This window comes from Empidonax traillii, unplaced genomic scaffold (genome assembly GCF_003031625.1).
Source record: "Empidonax traillii isolate 1590-97213 ecotype Southwest subspecies unplaced genomic scaffold, ASM303162v1 scaffold264:size1143063, whole genome shotgun sequence".
Lineage (NCBI taxonomy): Eukaryota > Metazoa > Chordata > Aves > Passeriformes > Tyrannidae > Empidonax > Empidonax traillii.
Window position 1 is genome coordinate 662,506 of NW_020955457.1, and position 17,270 is coordinate 679,775.

At 38.5% G+C, this 17,270-nt stretch overlaps 2 protein-coding genes across 6 annotated transcripts in view; one reads left to right on the top strand and one right to left on the bottom strand.

Moving 5' to 3' along the window:
- The window catches only part of LYN (LYN proto-oncogene, Src family tyrosine kinase), a 50,687-nt gene extending 41,625 nt beyond the window's left edge, over positions 1–9,062 (top strand). For all 5 annotated transcript variants that reach the window (XM_027889529.1, XM_027889533.1, XM_027889531.1 and 2 more), the window contains exons 11-13: positions 857–1,010; positions 2,799–2,930; positions 7,434–9,062. In XM_027889529.1, coding sequence (XP_027745330.1) covers positions 857–1,010; positions 2,799–2,930; positions 7,434–7,636 — 489 coding nt within the window. In that variant the 3' untranslated portion in view covers positions 7,637–9,062. The remainder of the gene's footprint in view (positions 1–856; positions 1,011–2,798; positions 2,931–7,433) is intronic.
- Positions 9,063–10,370: 1,308 nt separating this feature from the next.
- LOC114060212 (kinesin-like protein KIF20A) overlaps positions 10,371–17,270 on the bottom strand; it is a 28,744-nt gene continuing 21,844 nt past the window's right edge. Inside the window, exons 15-19 of the mRNA XM_027889543.1 lie at positions 16,033–16,198; positions 14,321–14,438; positions 14,170–14,237; positions 12,429–12,548; positions 10,371–11,259 (exon numbers count right to left, since the gene is read on the bottom strand). Coding sequence (XP_027745344.1) covers positions 10,984–11,259; positions 12,429–12,548; positions 14,170–14,237; positions 14,321–14,438; positions 16,033–16,198 — 748 coding nt within the window. The 3' untranslated portion in view covers positions 10,371–10,983. The remainder of the gene's footprint in view (positions 11,260–12,428; positions 12,549–14,169; positions 14,238–14,320; positions 14,439–16,032; positions 16,199–17,270) is intronic.

Consider the following 17,270-nt stretch of genomic DNA (forward strand, 5'->3'; position numbering starts at 1 on the left):
ACTTTTGAACAGAAGAGTCTACACATCAGTTTATTTCTCTGAGTTTAGAAACTGTTATTTCAGTTTGGATTTTTTTTTTTCTGGAAAGTAAAATGTTTTCCTTCAGGAAAAAAGAAAAAAGGCAATCTGGACAAATACTGAAAAAATCATCCCTGGTGCCTATTTTGCGGACATTAATCCTCTTTAACTTGGTTTGGAAATCAATTTGGGCTGCTGAAATACAATTATATTTACTTATGATAGTATCTGAAATATGGCTGTTGCTAAACACTCCTCATGTATGAACAGGTACATGTTGTTGTAGAGTAAAATAAAGTTGTTTGCCCTATCTTAGTAATTGTTTCCTGATTGTCCAGACCTATACTGAGTAAATAGAAAGCTCTTGGTTTTGGTGGGGTTTTTTTAACTCTCTCTGCACTGTTGCTTCATCAGTCCTTAAATGGAACATCTGTATCTTAACTTATTCATTCCTTCTATTTTCCTAATATTTGGAAAATAAACCAGTTAGTAGTTTGGGAAAGAGAATATTTTAATAGAACTCTTAGGGACATTTTAATTAAGATTTTGTTTAAGGAAATGTCTCTCATACATGTCTCATCCTGCTAGCTGTTATTCACCCAAGCAGTTCTTTCAGAGCTGTTACTACTGTAAGCATAATTTTACAGGACTGAATCTGCACACAGGTTTTCCATGGCAACTTCCTTTTCCTTGCTTCCATGTAAAAAATGCTCCGAAGACACCAATAATGAACAAATGGATGTGGCTTTGCTGATACACTGGAAAAACAGAGAGGTCAGAGCTGCGAATGGAGGTGTGTGGTGTCAAAATATCAACATAGTTGTTCTTTTGCTTACAGATTGCAGAAGGGATGGCATACATAGAAAGAAAAAATTATATCCATCGAGATTTGAGAGCAGCGAATGTTCTGGTTTCGGACCTACTGATGTGCAAAATTGCTGATTTTGGACTAGCGAGAGTCATTGAAGACAATGAATACACAGCGAGGGAAGGTACGTCTTTTCATTTTTGTCTTTGAAACTTCTGCCTCTGGGAGGCAGTGGGGCTGTATTTTACAGTAATACAGTCACCAAGGGCAGAAAGTCCTGTAAAAAGTTCCTAGAAGCAGCATTGTAATGCCAACAACTTCTAAAAAGCATAAGGAAACAAATAACCTTTCTGTGCACTCCTGGCTTTTTGATGAGTTTATTTTAAATAGGTTTGAAAAACAAAATAAAATGAGAGCACTTAACTGCACACAATTTTTTTTTTTTAATTGAAGAAATGAATTACACAGCCACAGCTTCCATCTCACAGAATCAAATGCCAAGAAAATATGATTTTTTGTTCTCTTCACATCCTTAATTCCTAATTTCAGATAGGGAAAGGAAGGAGCCCTAGCAGGTGTAGTGGCTGGTAACAAAAAAAATCTTTAGCAGGACTGGTTCTCTTTTAAAGCTGCTTTAGGAGCTGCAACATTATTTTGCATGTTCAGCAGCATTGCTGCTACTTGTAGGGACTCTGGAAGGCTGGGCCATGTCCCTGTTCAGCACATGGATGGGAGGTCAGAGTGCAACAGGGTCAGGACTGGAAAGAGGAAGAACATTTAAAGTTAAAGATCCATGTTTGGGGTTTTCCAGGTGTGTTTTGGTAATGTTGTCAAGGATCCTTTCAGGAAGTGCAGAGCCAATTCATTGTAGTGAAAAGTTTTTATTTATGCTTCCATGCACAGATGGCATAAGGGTAACTTTTCAGAGCGAGTTTTTTGGCTGGCTTTCCCCTTCTCGTTTCAAAGACACTATGTCAGCTTTTCACACAGTCTGGATGGAAACTGTAGTAATGTAGGACGAGAGGGGAAGAACCAAGGTATGAGGAAGAAAGAGAACAATGTGCTACAGTTGAGATTAAAGGAAGATGAGCTATTCAGCAGTCAGTGAATTACAGTAATTCAATAGATCAGAGCAAAGGGTCTGATTAGGCAGTTTTCAGAGGTACAGACCCGTATCTGTGTGTTTTAGCTACCTCTGAACATTGTGTATTGATTAAATTAACTTTTCACATTATAAATTTTTTATGTTGAGTTTCTTTGATGTGTTTGATAGTTTCCTAGCTTACCTGGTATTTTGTGTAAGGATGATAGAGCAGGCTAAAAAGGGCTTAGAGACAATCTGCTTATATTGCTTCTCATTGCCAAAAGAACTAATGTAGTATTCCCAACAAATGCTGCCTGAACTTTTTTCATTTAACTGGAAGGAATTTGCTTTTATTTGGCAGTTTCTGGAATCAGTTAGTTATATACAAAGGACAGTAACCTAAAATATGATTTTTTTAAGGTATGTCTTGCTACTGCTTTTGCATCCATGGCTGAATGGGAAATGCATTCAAGTGTATGTTCAAGTCAGACTGATTTTATTTAAAATAGGGAAAATTAGTTAAAGTTTTGTGACGTTCCAAGTGATGGGAATTGTTAGATTGTTGCCTGACCACTGGGCAGAAGGGAAAACAGTGACTATAATTTTAGCAAAAATTCACTACACCTAGGGGTCAGAAGCTGCTATGTAACTTGCAGTATCTTGTTTGCCCCTCTGAGACAGGACAGGCAGTGTGGCAGCATGCATCCTGCAGCACATCTCTGTTGATAACTTCTGTACAGAAGGAATTTTTCTTCTTATAAAGAAGGAGTTTTGGTAATTTTGCTAACTTAGGGGTATCAAAGGTGTGTCATTTATGACCTTTTACTGACTTGATATTAGGTGTTTAAATTTGCCTTTGACTGTGACTGTACTTTTTTTTTTTTTTAGGTGCAAAATTCCCTATTAAATGGACAGCACCAGAGGCAATTAACTATGGATCTTTCACTATTAAATCTGATGTGTGGTCATTTGGGATTCTCCTGTACGAAATTGTTACATATGGAAAGATTCCTTATCCAGGTATGGGCCTGGGTTTTTACTCTGTATTTATACTTTGGTGTTAAAAAGCAAACAAAAATATGCAGTGATAGAGCTGGCATCTGACAATAAGTGACCCCAGTGATTTGAAAAATGTCTTACAGGTAATCTTACTGCTTTGAGAACTTACAGTCACTGCACATGCCTCTCTGGGGTGAATTTTAGCAATTAATTTAGTGATTAATTCTGAGCAACAGACTGTATTCATTTAAGCTTACTGAGGTTATGGAAAATTGACCTAAATTCTCTTCCCTTCTGGGCAAATGGGGAAAGTACAGCCTTACTCACCTGTATTGCACATATCATAAGATGGAGTAACTTCTGAGAAGAACACTTAGGATCCTGACAGGAAAGGGAGAACAGATACTTCATCCAAGCAAAGCTTTCCCAGGGCTTCCAGTGCTGCAGCTCTTGCTCTTCAAACAGTGAAAACATTTACACTACCACTTCATGAGCAGCTGGAATTCTGCATCCTGCCAGAGATGGTTAAGGGGCAGACCAAGTCCCTGAAATGACTGAACACCTCTGGGCCCAGGGAGATGGGACCTCCCATGAGACTCAGGCAGCAGGAAAAAAGGGGTGATGGCAGCCAACTTTACACTGTGTTATGGAAGAACATCAACCTTCCATATAAGAGTTAGAGCCAAACCAGACATTCTTATTGCACTGTAAGGTTCGAGTCCAGGAAAACACTTAAGCTCAGGACTAGCCCCCTAAAACTTCAAAAGGCGATAGGGCTGCTTGCACAGCTAAGTGTTTAAACATAAGCTCTGGGTTTGTTTGTAGGTAAGGGCTATAAATTATGTGACTGCTTAGCAGGTCCTCCCAAAGCTACTCTAAAAAGTGCTCCTGTCCCCAGAAAGGATCAGACAGGAGTTGTGTGCAGCCAAGAAACAAATGATTCTTCACACATTTAGGATATCTTTTTTTTGCCTGTTAGCACATGCCTATGTATCCGGACAGTTGCCTGTGCTGAGCTGGGCTCACCAGGTTATTTCTGGATGCCTTGAAAATTGTCCTTCCTTCCCTGAGCAAACCTACAAGCTCACCTGGAAACCAGCATTACAAAAATAAAAACCCCAACCCAGTACTTAATTCTGCAGCTAGGTCTGCTCTCTCTTTTCCTCCACAAACCATATCATATTTTTATTTTAAGAACAAAGTCAATCTGCACAGCAGACACTGTACTGCTGTACTACTGTGGGAAAATACCTCTTCTAGGGGAAGTCTGGGCAGTTTTTCTTTTTTTAAATCTGGGATCAGTTTTATAAGCACCATAAATAATCCATGCACTGTGGATTCATTTGTCAACCAGCAGTTAGAAGTGGAAGGCTCTTGACTGCACATTGGAAGATTTTAATAGTTTGCAGGTATTGCTTGCATTAAAACAGAAGAGGCATATATATCCATTTTAAATAGAAGTATAAATTGAAATAGCCTCTTAGACTGAAAATTGATACTGAGAATCAGAATCACAGGAAAATAAAAGGGCGACCCATTATCTTTACATGAACAAATATGACAGATTTGGGCAAATTACCCCAGCATGGCAATAGTAACCTGGTGATAGGTTGTAACTGGCAGCCACTGGAGAGAAAGTAAACTGATTTTTCACTTCTAATTGGAATGCTTCAAATTATTATTTTCAGTTATTAACCAGCTCTAGCAACCAGAGAGTATTCAGCATAAAGCTGCATATGAACCTATTTGAGCTGAAACTCGCATATAGTTAATACCTGTGAGGAGAATCTAGGTAAGCAACTTGGTGAGAAGCATGTCCAACCAAGAAACTCGGAGCTTTTGTGATCTTTGTTCTTAAATTCCAACAGCTGTTTCTCTTCCTGAGAAACTCGAAGCAATTAGTGGGACTATTGGTTCAGGAACTACCTCTGAAATATGAAACAAGTTTTAAGATTTTCTTTAAAACTAATTTCTGGGTGGTTATATAGTATGTCAAATGCTGGCAACATCCACACTTGCATTCCAGTTGTGTCTGCTGCTCTTCACAGGGTATGGCCCTTTCCGTACTGTGGGACTCTTCCTTCGTACCACAGTGTTCATGTAATTTGCCAGGCTCTCTGATGTAAGCAAATATGTCTTTGGGAAGCCCAACAGGTACCACAGCATAAATTAACAGACATGTACCAAAACTTTAGAGCTAGTGTCCCTTACTAGCATTCAAGAGGGTGTAGAAGTGTAATAAATATATATGTGGGGATATATTTGTTTTACTAATTAGGATTTAGTTATGATGAGATGGGTAATTCTCTAGCCACAGGGGGAAAAAAAAAAAAAAAAGGAAAAGTTAAACAAGTAGCTATTTTGAGAATACTGCATGGACTGTGGGTAAGCCTTTTTCTTTTAAATAAAACCTTAAACACGTGTAAGTATGTATATGATGTATTTACTATGGGATACTGATGAAAGTACTTTAATTTTTTGCTTCGGAGCTCTGGTGGTTATTTAACATAGTTTTCCTGCAGGGCAGCTGAAACACAGGCTTTGTCTTTAGCATTCAGGTTGTAATAATTGATCCTGCAGACACTAGATCTAAGCACAATCCTATAAAGTACTTAAACCCAAAAAATCAGTCCCACTCTGCCCAATAGCAGCAGTACTCCTGTAGCAGCACACAGTTAACTAAGACTTTGCAGAGTATGAATAACTATTTTACTGCACATATTATATACAATCCATTTCTTTAAGCTCAAGTAGTTAGATCACTGTTCTCTATAAAATGCTTTATTGACTTTCTTCCTGTATTTAATTTGTCTCTATATAGCAGTAATTCCTTATTCTGTGACAACATGCCATTCCACTACTTCAAAATACTTCTGCACATGGGCAGTATTAGCTCAGGAAAACTTCCCTTCTCTTTCCAAAGAGGAACTGAAAATACAAAAGATGTGCCCAAAGTAAGCACTTTGATCCAGACTCAGATTACATGGCTGGTGGTATTTCTGGAATAGGCTACAGCCAAAAGGTTTGAGCTGAAGTCAGCTATATGAACTATGGTTATTTTGAATAATCCAAGTAGTTATACTGGATAAAGTTGTCATTTGGTTGTAATTCAAATGTGTTCTTACCTGCCAAGTGGCATAAATCATAGCCATAGTAGCCAGATAATGTGAACAAAGATCTGCACAGTCTGCAGCAACAGAGGTGCAGAGTCACCAAGTACTCGAGGGAGCAACACATCTGCATCTCACTGACCTTGCCCAGAGCAGGACCCATCCTGCAGCCTCTGAGCCGAGCGTAGCTGGTCTTCCCACACCTCTGGGGAGCTGGTGTGTACTCAGCAGCAGTGACTGGTCACATGTGGGCGTGATCAGAACAGAATTGCCTGAGAAAACCACAAGAAACTGTAGTCTTGGGCAGAGCCTCACCACGTGGAGTGTTCAGCCTGAGGAGAGGCCAGTGGCTGCTGGGTGCTTCCTGCATGCTCAGTCATCAGAACAAACAGTGTTCACTGAGCACAGAAAACTTAGAGTCTGAGTCCCGGAGAAGGTAGTCCTGGCACCATTACTCCACTGGGTTGCATTAGATTTGCAGAGGAAATGACAAGCCAAAAGGCAGGTTTCTGGGTAGGCCTAAAAAAGCAAAAGCTGGCCCTAGCATAGCTGACCTTCTGAGAGAAGGTGTTGAAATTTTTCTGTGAACCGATCTCTCAAGGGTTTGATGAAGCAGGGGGGAGGGGTGATGGGAAATAAAAAAAGTAAGGCAGAGGATGATGGAGTCCAGGGCAGAACTCTCTCATGAGACTCAGGATGCACTGCTGATAGTTACAATTTGTACCCTCTGAAGGAAAACCGTAACAGGGAAACAAAGCAAAGCTCAGCACAGATGGCAAGATGGTTTTGCATGACAGTTATAGGACAAGGAAGAAGGGAGAGGAACTTGCCTGTTACAAATAAGGATTTTATGAGTGACTGTCCCGTATCTTGCAATCAGCAGCACTTACACAAAAGCTGATGTAGAAGAAAATCTGAAAGTGTGTTACTACACTGGGCAGGATGACTTGGCAGCAGGGTCCAACAGGTAGGGAGCTCTCCATCTCAGTTTGGATGGGGACTACAGCAAGCAGGTTAGTAGTTCTGCAGCTAGAGACAAAGGCTGGGCTTTTGCTGTGGATCTCACTGCCCCTGAAAGCAGAATAAATGGTGGCAGGACTGGTCAGAAGAACCGAATGGAGATGGTTCTGGAGACAAGAATTATGATCTTTTTAGACTTGGCTCTACAGATGTTGCAACACTTAACTGCAGAAATGGAAATTCCCCCCGCAAGGATTTTCAGAGCAAGTCCCTCATTGTGGTGCACAACTCGGCCTTGTTTATTGAACTCATGCTAGTAGCTACTCTTTAAAAGTAGCAGTAGTCTTGTATTATTGTGTGAAGGTCTTTAAAGTGAAGTAAATAAAAAAAGTAGTTTCTCTAGGAATTGAGATAATTTCATAAAATCTTTTTGTTGTTGTTGTTGTTGTTAAAGGTATGAGCAATTCAGATGTGATGGTTGCTCTTCAGCGTGGGTACCGAATGCCACGCATGGAAACCTGTCCAGCTGAGCTTTACGACATCATGAAAACATGCTGGAAAGACAAAGCAGAAGAGAGGCCAACATTTGATTATCTACAGAGCGTGCTTGATGATTTCTACACAGCAACAGAAGGGCAGTATCAACAACAGCCATAGAACAAAGAACACTTTTTCTATTGACATGGATCATTGGCACAGACTATCATTTGGACAGACTGCTCAAACCAATTACTTCATGAGTTCAGATGTCTTAACTGAGTGTGGAAGCTGAAACGCTGAAGAGAAATAATAATGTTTTTATTTGGTTAAACCAGTTCCTCTAAAGCTTGAATTTCTCATTAAATGTTCTGTGTTTTGCATCTGTAGAAACATCCCAAAGCAAACAGGCTTTTTGGGGTGGGGAGGGAGGGAAAGCCATCAGGCCCTGGTACAGCTTGAAAACGCCTCCTTAGGTTGTAAGTCATGCAAATATGTTACAAGTAAACCTTCATAAAGGGGTGAGAGGATCCAGGAACAGCTGTTTTCAGAAGAACAGGTCATGAAGAAGAACTTACGGATTTAAGACATGCTGATGTTCTTAAATCATCTTTTTTGAAATACAGCATATTGTGAATATTATTTTTATATACTTGTTTCACATTAGTATCTGGCATACTGTCACCTCTTGTAAGACTTTCTAAACAGATTTCCTTTGAGGAAGAGTTATGTATGTAATTCTTTACACTGAAAATAGTTCTGTTTTACTGCTGTATTACTCATACTAAATTTAAAATCATTTTCAAAGCATCACGAAGCCCTTACAGATGCAGAAGAACAAGATGAACACCCTTGACAGCAGAAGCAGCAACACACCTGGCTCTGTGATCAACTTTCAGCTTCCCACAAGGCCAAAGTAATCATCTGAAGTCCATGGGAAAGCACAGGATTGTGAAGGAAGTTAATACTTTCACTGCAGTTGCTGAAACTGTTACCAGTGAAAATATTTTAATCTTCATTTTTAATCCTCTTTGATTATTCACGAGTATTCCTTATATTTTTGCTGCTTTAATCAACTAACCTCAAATCTCTTTTAAAACTAAAACTAGCTCTAGCACTATCAAAAACAATTTGTGGAAATATGCAATAGAATACCAAGTTACATGGCAGTGACACTGTAGTTTGTTGTTCAGTATACAAATCTAATTCTTAAAGTGAATGCAATTTGCTAAGCTCTGTATATTGAATTGTTCTATCAAATTTCTTACCAAAACAAATGAGCTAGGGCAATTGCAATGTAACCACAGCATAGATTACTTTTTGTTTTTCAAAGTGACACTGGTTCTTACAACTGAAACCCAGTACACATCTTTGCCACCCTTCAGGCCAATTATTTAGTCAGATGGTACTTTGCAGAAGCTTAAAACCTTTCTGATAAAGCTTCAGTGTGCCTGCAGTTGAAGTTCAGCAGCAGAAATGTTCAATGCTATTCTTTTCCATTGGCTTCCTTCAGTCAAACTGTGCGGTTTAAGCAGACTATCAGTTAAATATGTAAATAGTTTCTATTGTATGGTGATTTTTAATTTTAATAAACACTTCATCTGAAGCAAGTTGTGTGGAAGTAATTTGAGAGAAAACAAATGGCTGATGTTGTATCCACAGTGGTAGCTTCACGTGGAACAGGGAAACATCTGTGCATCACCACTAAAAAGATTCATGGATTCTGCTTTCCTTACAGCCATTCAACCTTGAGAAGCTGAAAAGGACCAAGCCAACCATTTTTGCATCCTTCATGTGGTTTCTTTTTGACCTGGAGGGCATGAAGAGAGGAAGCCAGTCCTCAGGTATCCTTCAAAACAGCTTCTCAAAATCCTTTAATTTAATAGCAACACAGTCCTTCAGCAACCCTTTGGAAAACATTACAGTTAAGTACAGGCTAACACTGCACTACTTCATTTTAATGAAGAAGAAAAAAAAAAAAGCATAAGAGCAGTTGCTCTGGGAACAAGAGCTTAGTGTTGCTAACATACACTAAGACAAGAATATAGCCAAGGTAGAGTAGTAGATTGTTTGAAAAGCTATTATGGAAAGTTTCCAGTATTAGACTATTCTGATGATTTTTTTAACTTCTGTTTGAATATTGATGTTCCTAAAGCAATTTGTACATAACAGCTTTCTTACTCAGGGTATCAACACTCAGTGTCTGGTATAACTACACCAAAATATTTTTTAATAGCTGGATTTAATAGTTTGTGTGGGAGTAGAATCATATTTTATAAGCTGTACTACCTTGCAGGGATTATAGGCCTTTAGAACTCCTGAAGCCAGATAACCCTGTTTAACAGAAACAGTTCAAGACATGAGAAAAGTGGTGGCTGAAGTGCAACATCCACAGCCCGGTTAAAGAGGTGTCAGAGTGGTTCCTGATACCAGCATTTGCACAGACCAACCCAAAACTCTACAGACCTGGCAAGAACAGTCATAGCAGAGAAGGAAGGACTGTCCTCAGTGTCACACAGGAAGGCTGCACCACCTAGTGTCTCCCCAGGGAGGGTGAGGTTCTTGCTCTGAACGTGGTCCCCTTCCCACTATGAAAAACACCATCACAGGGACTGATCCATCCAGTTTACTTATAGATTCTACAGCAAGCCTCCAGCACTTGAAGGCATGGGTACTTTCACAGTAGTTAGAAAAAAGGACACCCTCACTGACTGAAAGGGCTCAAAGAAGTCTATTTCAAATTTTATCATGTTCCAGTCTTCCAACCTTAAGTTACTAGATAGCCCCAATTATATTACTTAGCTGTTATGATTCTTTCAACTCAAGATCATTCTATATCAATCATTGTGATCATTTGGCCTCTAATTTTGTGATCTTTATCTTGATTTTACTGCTTTATAAAAGGAACAGCAACTTAATTTAGCAATAGAAAATTTTATTAAGTAGATTTTTCAAAGTTTAATGTATATTCTTAGTGGAAATTCAAATGATATTAAAACAAGTTTCTTTACAAAGCCAAGTTAGCTGAAAAATAGCAAGGAGCACGATAAGGTCTCATTTTATTGCCTCTTTTAGCAGTTTGCTTAGTTTGGTCCCAGGAAGGCAATCTCCAGGTCAAAGCCAGAATAATAACTGAAGAACCAAGCTATTTTAGCTACTTGAGGTTAAGTTTATGAGCCATCTGATTTCTACGAATCAACAAAGAAATAAAATAATTTAAAAACATAATTAGCAGCAGATTAGGATCATCCCACTTTACATGAACCATGTATTTAATCAGTATAGAAGACCATGATAGCAGTTACACAAGAATTAAAATACATATTTCTCAAATCACATCCCTATATCAACAGTAAAAGCACAAACTTATATAGCTCAAACCCAACTCAATTGAAAAAGTTCTGTACTAAACATTTTTCTGTCAGTTAACATGACAGTGAAGATGGTACCTAAGGGTGAGAAAGAGCTATCAGCAGTTTAATACTGATAAAGAAGCCCAGGAATTGCACACTTTGATTTCTCAAATATTAGTCTTTTGCTTTATGAGGCAACAGTACTTTCTTTCTTGAATAGGGTGAAGCTTCTTCGTTCTTCCCCCAGCCTTTACCAAGAGGTGTACAAGCTGTGGTTGCTGCTGGGGATTTCAGGTTGGCCAGCAAACCTCTCCTTGGTTTCTGTTGTTTTGGCTTCTCTACAAAGAAATGATTTTTCCGTTCTTCAAGTTCTTTTTGCAGGGAAGACACTGTTTCTTCAAGCTCAAGAACACATGTAGCCCAGTTCTGGAGACTATTTATTTCTTGATCCTGTGAGGATAAGGCTGTGTTAGGTATGCGAACACTCCAAGGTCTTTCTTATGTAGTTAATTTTCTGGTTCAGATTATTCTACTATACCCATGAACACCCTTTATCACTATGCCAAATGGCTATTCAGTACCCATTTCCTCTAAATTACATTAAAGTAATTAAAAAACCCAGCAAACTATAGGGCCGTCGAATCTAAGTAGAGACCAAGTCTGACTAAAAAGCTGATGCTAAAATACTTAGTCACACTGTGCAAAGAATTGTTGTTGTTCTAGGAACCAAATAAAGGTGGCTTTTCCTGTCTTGCAATATCTGAAAGCAAAATTGGTCAAATCAAAACTCTTATCATGTCATAAATCTGCTAACCAGGACTGAATAAATGCTTTGAGTGGGCAAAATACAGAGTATTAAATATGCTTTCTAATCTTTGTGGTTAACAAGAAGTCACCTTCTTATTAAGAATAAACCGGAAGATTACTTCCAATTAAGAAGGTCAAGTCAAAAAATTTTCAGTTTCAGACTAAAAAGTATGCAGAAAGTAATTTAATGTTCAAAGAAAAACATCACCAATGAGTATTATAGCCGCCTTGCTTCATTTGCAGATTACAAGTGAGTCATAGATGCAAAGTGTCAAGAGTTCAAAATTTTCATGGTTTTTTTCTAGAAATCTAATCGATATCTGAGGTCTGTAAACTTTAGGAAGTCCCTGCTTTTGAAGGAAAGATTTCTATTTCTGTATTAAACAGTTTCCCTGCCCACATCTCATCCAGTTTGGCCACCCCTGGCAGGACTGTCAGTGTACCTTTAAAGCCATAGATCCTTAGGTCTCATTGCGCTAACATTTGTGCACTGACACCTTGCTTGCCTCAGCAACACACTTCATGACTAGAGTTCTAAGTAGTATTTTCTTTGCTTGGCAATAATTTGTGGCATCTTTAGATTAGCAAGATTTGTCAGCAGAGAGTTACCCTATTGACCAAGTCTATGCCTTAAGCTGAAAAATTTACAAGATTCAGAGTTAAGGAGTGAAAACACAAGGGCTTCAAACTCATAATTCAGGAAGTTAGGAGCAGAAAGAAGTGCTAACATTTTGCTAAACTGAAATGTATAAAGAAGCAGTACAACCATAGATACAAGCCATATTAAAGTTGCTTTTAAATTGTTTACAAACCTTGAGCATGATTATGTGTTTCAGTTGACTGTTTTCTTCTGCCATTTTTCTGTAGCCTTCATTAGCTTCTAGCAGGGTTTCATTTAGTTTCTGTATTTTAAACTTCAGAGACTTTATAAGCTGAAAATAAAGCCCACACATGCTGAAGTTCATGACAGCACATTTTACATTAATTTTGTTTATGACTAGAACAGTGCAAGCTACAAGATCAAACCAATGAAGATGAAGTCTGCTTCTCTCAACCTCTGAATGTCCCAACTCATCATTTCAGGTGATAAAATACAATTGGAACATTCAAAGGCTATTGTGCTGAAGCTACTAGATTTCCACAGACTTGTCAGTCACCCAACAGCAGCACAGACTAAGCTGCTTCTGGAATAGCCTGCTCCATGTCAGTAAGGGTATTTAAACCAACATTTTTTGTCTCATTAACACCATTCATATAAAGAATTGGAGCATAGTTACCACAGAAGACCTCACCTTTCTGATGCAAATATTAGTGAATTAAGTCCCAAGAGGTAAAAGAAACTCTTAACCAGAAACATTGATGTTGTAATTAATTTACTTCCATAAGGTTGGAAGGAAAAATATGTAGATTGCTAAAAAAAACCCACATTCTTTGCCCATGTTTAATGGCTGAATGGGGAGAAAAAAGTGGTGAATTACTCATCACACATGCATTGATCTGTGAGGCAAAGCAGCAGAAGGGAACTGATGGAACCAGCTATTTTAAACTGTTGTCACTTCAGTTATTGCCAGGCAGTCTCACCATTCTAACACTTTATAGCCACATTAAATAATCAATAACTGTATACCCATGTCAAGTGTAAAAGCCAAATTTTCACAACAATTTGAAAGTTACACAGGAAAATCATGTAGAGCTACACCTTCATCAAGAATAGGAATAGAAAATAAAGGCCAGGGCCATGACATGAGACATTAAAATTGGTAAGGACTAATTTATTTTTGGAGTATTCTTTCTCAATAGAAAGAGATTTAAGATCACTTTCTATTTACATGTTTTATTAGACCCAGCTGAAAACTATTTCTCTAATCCCTACTCTTGTTTGTAGTGAAAGGAGCAAGGCTTGTCTGTTCCCTTCTTCCCACCCTTTTTAAACATGGGAAACAAACTGTAGCCTTACAGGAAGGTCACTCAAGGTATACATTAAAAATGCACACCAAAAAAAAAAAAGTAATGTTTTCCATCACAGAGCTTGAACCTCATAATTCCCACCTCTCTGTGCTATTCAGAACACAGGGATCTTGTTTGAAGAACAGAGGCATTACTCTTCACTTAAGGGGATAGTGAAGTTTAGTACTTCCAGAAAGGACTAGTTTAAGGCACTGTTTTGGCTCTAGATCAAAACTGTGACTAAATTCTGTAACTGTTCCCCTGTGCAGGAGCAGGCAGCATTTCAGGAAGGAAAACACTGAGGCCATGGCAGCAGTGTTTACAATAAATTCAAACTCAAGGCTGCATACTTCCTCACTTCCAACTCACTCCATGTTCACAATACTTGTTACAGTAGCAGATTCCTTTACAAATTAAAGTCAAGTCAGAACACAGACAAGCTCTGGCAAAAGCCATCCACAACCAGGCAAGGGCTTTCTGGTAAACTTGATGGCCATTTGCAGGAATCTTCATGCTTTTGTCTACAATGCAGATTTTTAAGCACTGAACCATGACAGAGTTTGCAACTGTTATCCCCAAATTTGTTACATACTAAGCAAGAGCTACCTCTTCCTTCTCTTCACATTGTTTCTGCAATCCTTCATTGGTTCTCTTCATTGTCCTGTCCATAAGATCTATAGGGAAAAGAGAAGTTTGCTTGTTTAAATCCATTACCAAAAATAAATTGAACTTTGAACACCCAGATTAGATTTCCTACCTCGTTTCATGTTATTTTCAGTAGTCACAACATCTGAGTTCGGACTACCCAGAGCCAATAGCTTCCCCGACTGTTCATCAAGTTGCCTTTCCAATTGTAGTATTTTCCTCTCTCTATCCTGAAAAAATAAGGGCACATGGTAGAATTTGTCCATATTTTTACTTGATCTGATGCACTACTGCACATCCTTCAATTAAATCACGCATGTATATACAATTTTAAATAATTTCACAGGTGGAAGGTGCAATAGTTATGGTTAGGAAATCACAGTAAAGAATAACACTCAGATCACAAGACCTTCTAGGAAGAGGTTACTTTACACGGGAGTCAACTCTTCCAGTCTGAATATTTCCAAACTGTACTAGAAGTAACCACATGGCAGAAAGGAAATTTTAGTGCATCTGTATTAAATGCTGTTGCCAATTAGTTTGCTAAATAGGGAAGAACATACTTCAGAGGACTACATTTTAATCTCAACCTCTTTTTCAGTACCTGTCAGATTGCTAGGATGGTATCTCAGAGTGAGAAATTAAACAAGTGCCACCATAAAGAAAAGTTATTCATCTGATTCTGGGTCTCTGATGCTGCCTGCTCAGATTTCACATTATGCTCTCGTGTGTGAACTAACACTTTTACATCTTAGAGATTTCATTAGTTTCTTATCTGACTTGCTACTAAAACCATTTTGTTCTTTGAATCTTCTCTCATGCAGCCTTTTGGCCAGTGTAAGACGCAGTTATAAATACAGAGAGCACTATTAAACTATTAAACTCTTCTCAGCCACCCCAACATGCTGTATAGCTACCATTTAAGTGAACATAAGAACAGTATAAGTGAGGAATAAAGACAAAAGTGAAGGAGTGGAAAAAGAGACGCCAGTACATAATACAGTGTTGCTTGTCAGCACCCGAATGGAGTTTACATCACAATCTACAACAGAAATCCAGTTCTCTCATGTCTGAAAGGAACCTGCCTACTCATGGAATGCAACATCTTACCAGGAGACTGCAGTGAGAAAGCCCCTCTAAATTACACCCCAGTTCTATTCTTCCACTGCATATCTTCTGAAAAGAGTGAGACCCACAGGTCTCATCTATTCCCTGGATACACTTAACCATCTATGCAGAGGTTAGAAGACTGAATTGCTCATGGCTAATGTGGCTGAGTTGCAAAAGGAACAGCAACTTAGTGATGCCAACTCTGAGCATTTCTGCATTTAAATACACTCAGGAGATTCAGTTCTCTTCTGCATAAAGTTTGATTTCTGATCAGTTTGTCCCACAGTTCTCCCTCTGTGACCTTCAGAGCAGAGATTCATTATAATTAAAATAGCTACCCTGTACCAAATTCCCCACTGCCCTTTCAGACTAGCATTTTACTCTACACCCAAAAATCTCCAAAAAGCTAGACTGCTGTATAAACATATATTCCTCTAGATGTACCAGTCATTGCACTGCAGAGATAAAGATGACATGGATGTAATTGAACCGTGGCTCAAAGTTCAGGAAGTTTAGATATGCACTAACAGGTAGTGTCAGACAGAAGACATCCGTATCCTTATGGTTAGCACTGAACACCAGAACAGCAAAACTGAACAACTGCCAGCTATTTTGACTGCTCAGGGTTATATTTAGAAATTCAGAATGATTCAGAAAAGCAAAATTTACAGTTAAAAGGCTAGTACATGTTTTTCAGTGGCAGTCAAATCATACCTCAACTTTCTCTTGTTCAGCTAGAAATTCTTCTATGGGAACATAATGGTCTTCAATTTGTTCCATTGCACACATATAGGCATGTTTCTTAATGGCCTCTTTATACATTTCAAATTTGCTCTCCAGTTTTTCTTCATAACTGTCTTTCATATCTTCCAAGCGGTTGCTGAGGAGAACATGTTAGCTTTCTTTAATATTTTTTTTTGCTATTATATTTGACTACATGTATTCAAATGGCAATATCAAAGTTATTTGTCTAATAATAAATAGTGAAGTTAAGAGACCAAAAAGCATTGTTCTCCTTTTTAATCTCAATGATCCTACAGATTTGCCCCAAAGCATAACTTCCACTTGGCATATACCAAGAAAAGTGCTATAGAAAAACACATATTTAATGTCTGTCAAACAAAAAGTTTTTATAAAAAGAAAAATCCACCAACATATAGCAACAGAAATTATTACACCCATTTAGACGTGATATTTGGATCATAGTGCCAGGGGTTACCTTTCACTTTGGGTTTCAGATGTGAGGGGTTTTTCCATTAAAGATAAAATGCCAAATTCATTTTCATATAATCATAGAATGGCCTGGATTGGAACTGATCTTAAAGATCATCTAGCTCTAACCTCCCTGTGATGGGCAGTGACACCTTTCACTAGACCAAGTTGCTCAGAGCTCCATCCAACCTGTCCTTAAACACTTCCAGGAATGGGGCATCCACAGCTTCTCTGGACAACCCGGTCCAGTGCCTCACCACCATCACAGTAAAGAATTTTTTCCTAATATCTAAGTCTACACTCTGAATTTGAGTCCACTCCCCCTTGTCCTGTCACTACATGCTCTTGTGCAAAGTCCCTCCCCATCTATTATTTCAATATATTACACATGACTCCTGTCACAATTTGAAAACATGCCCCATCAGTGACACAGAACATCACCTCAACAGAGGAAAAACATCAGTGCTGTTTCATGTGTTTGGCCAAAGGCAACCAAACGATTTTAAAGTCAGTGCAGGTGTTAAACCGTAGTGTGCTCGGCTGGCAACTTGGTGTTATTCTCCGTTAACGACTCAAACAGCAGGAAACTGATTTAAACAAGAGTTAAGAGGAAGTGAATTCAGTCTGAGCAATCTGGACACATTTTAAAAAAATTCCCGAGTCAGTAACATCAGTGTAGGCAGACATAGTCATTTATAAGATAGTAAACTAACAAAGGCTTGTAAGTCATGCAGAAGAGC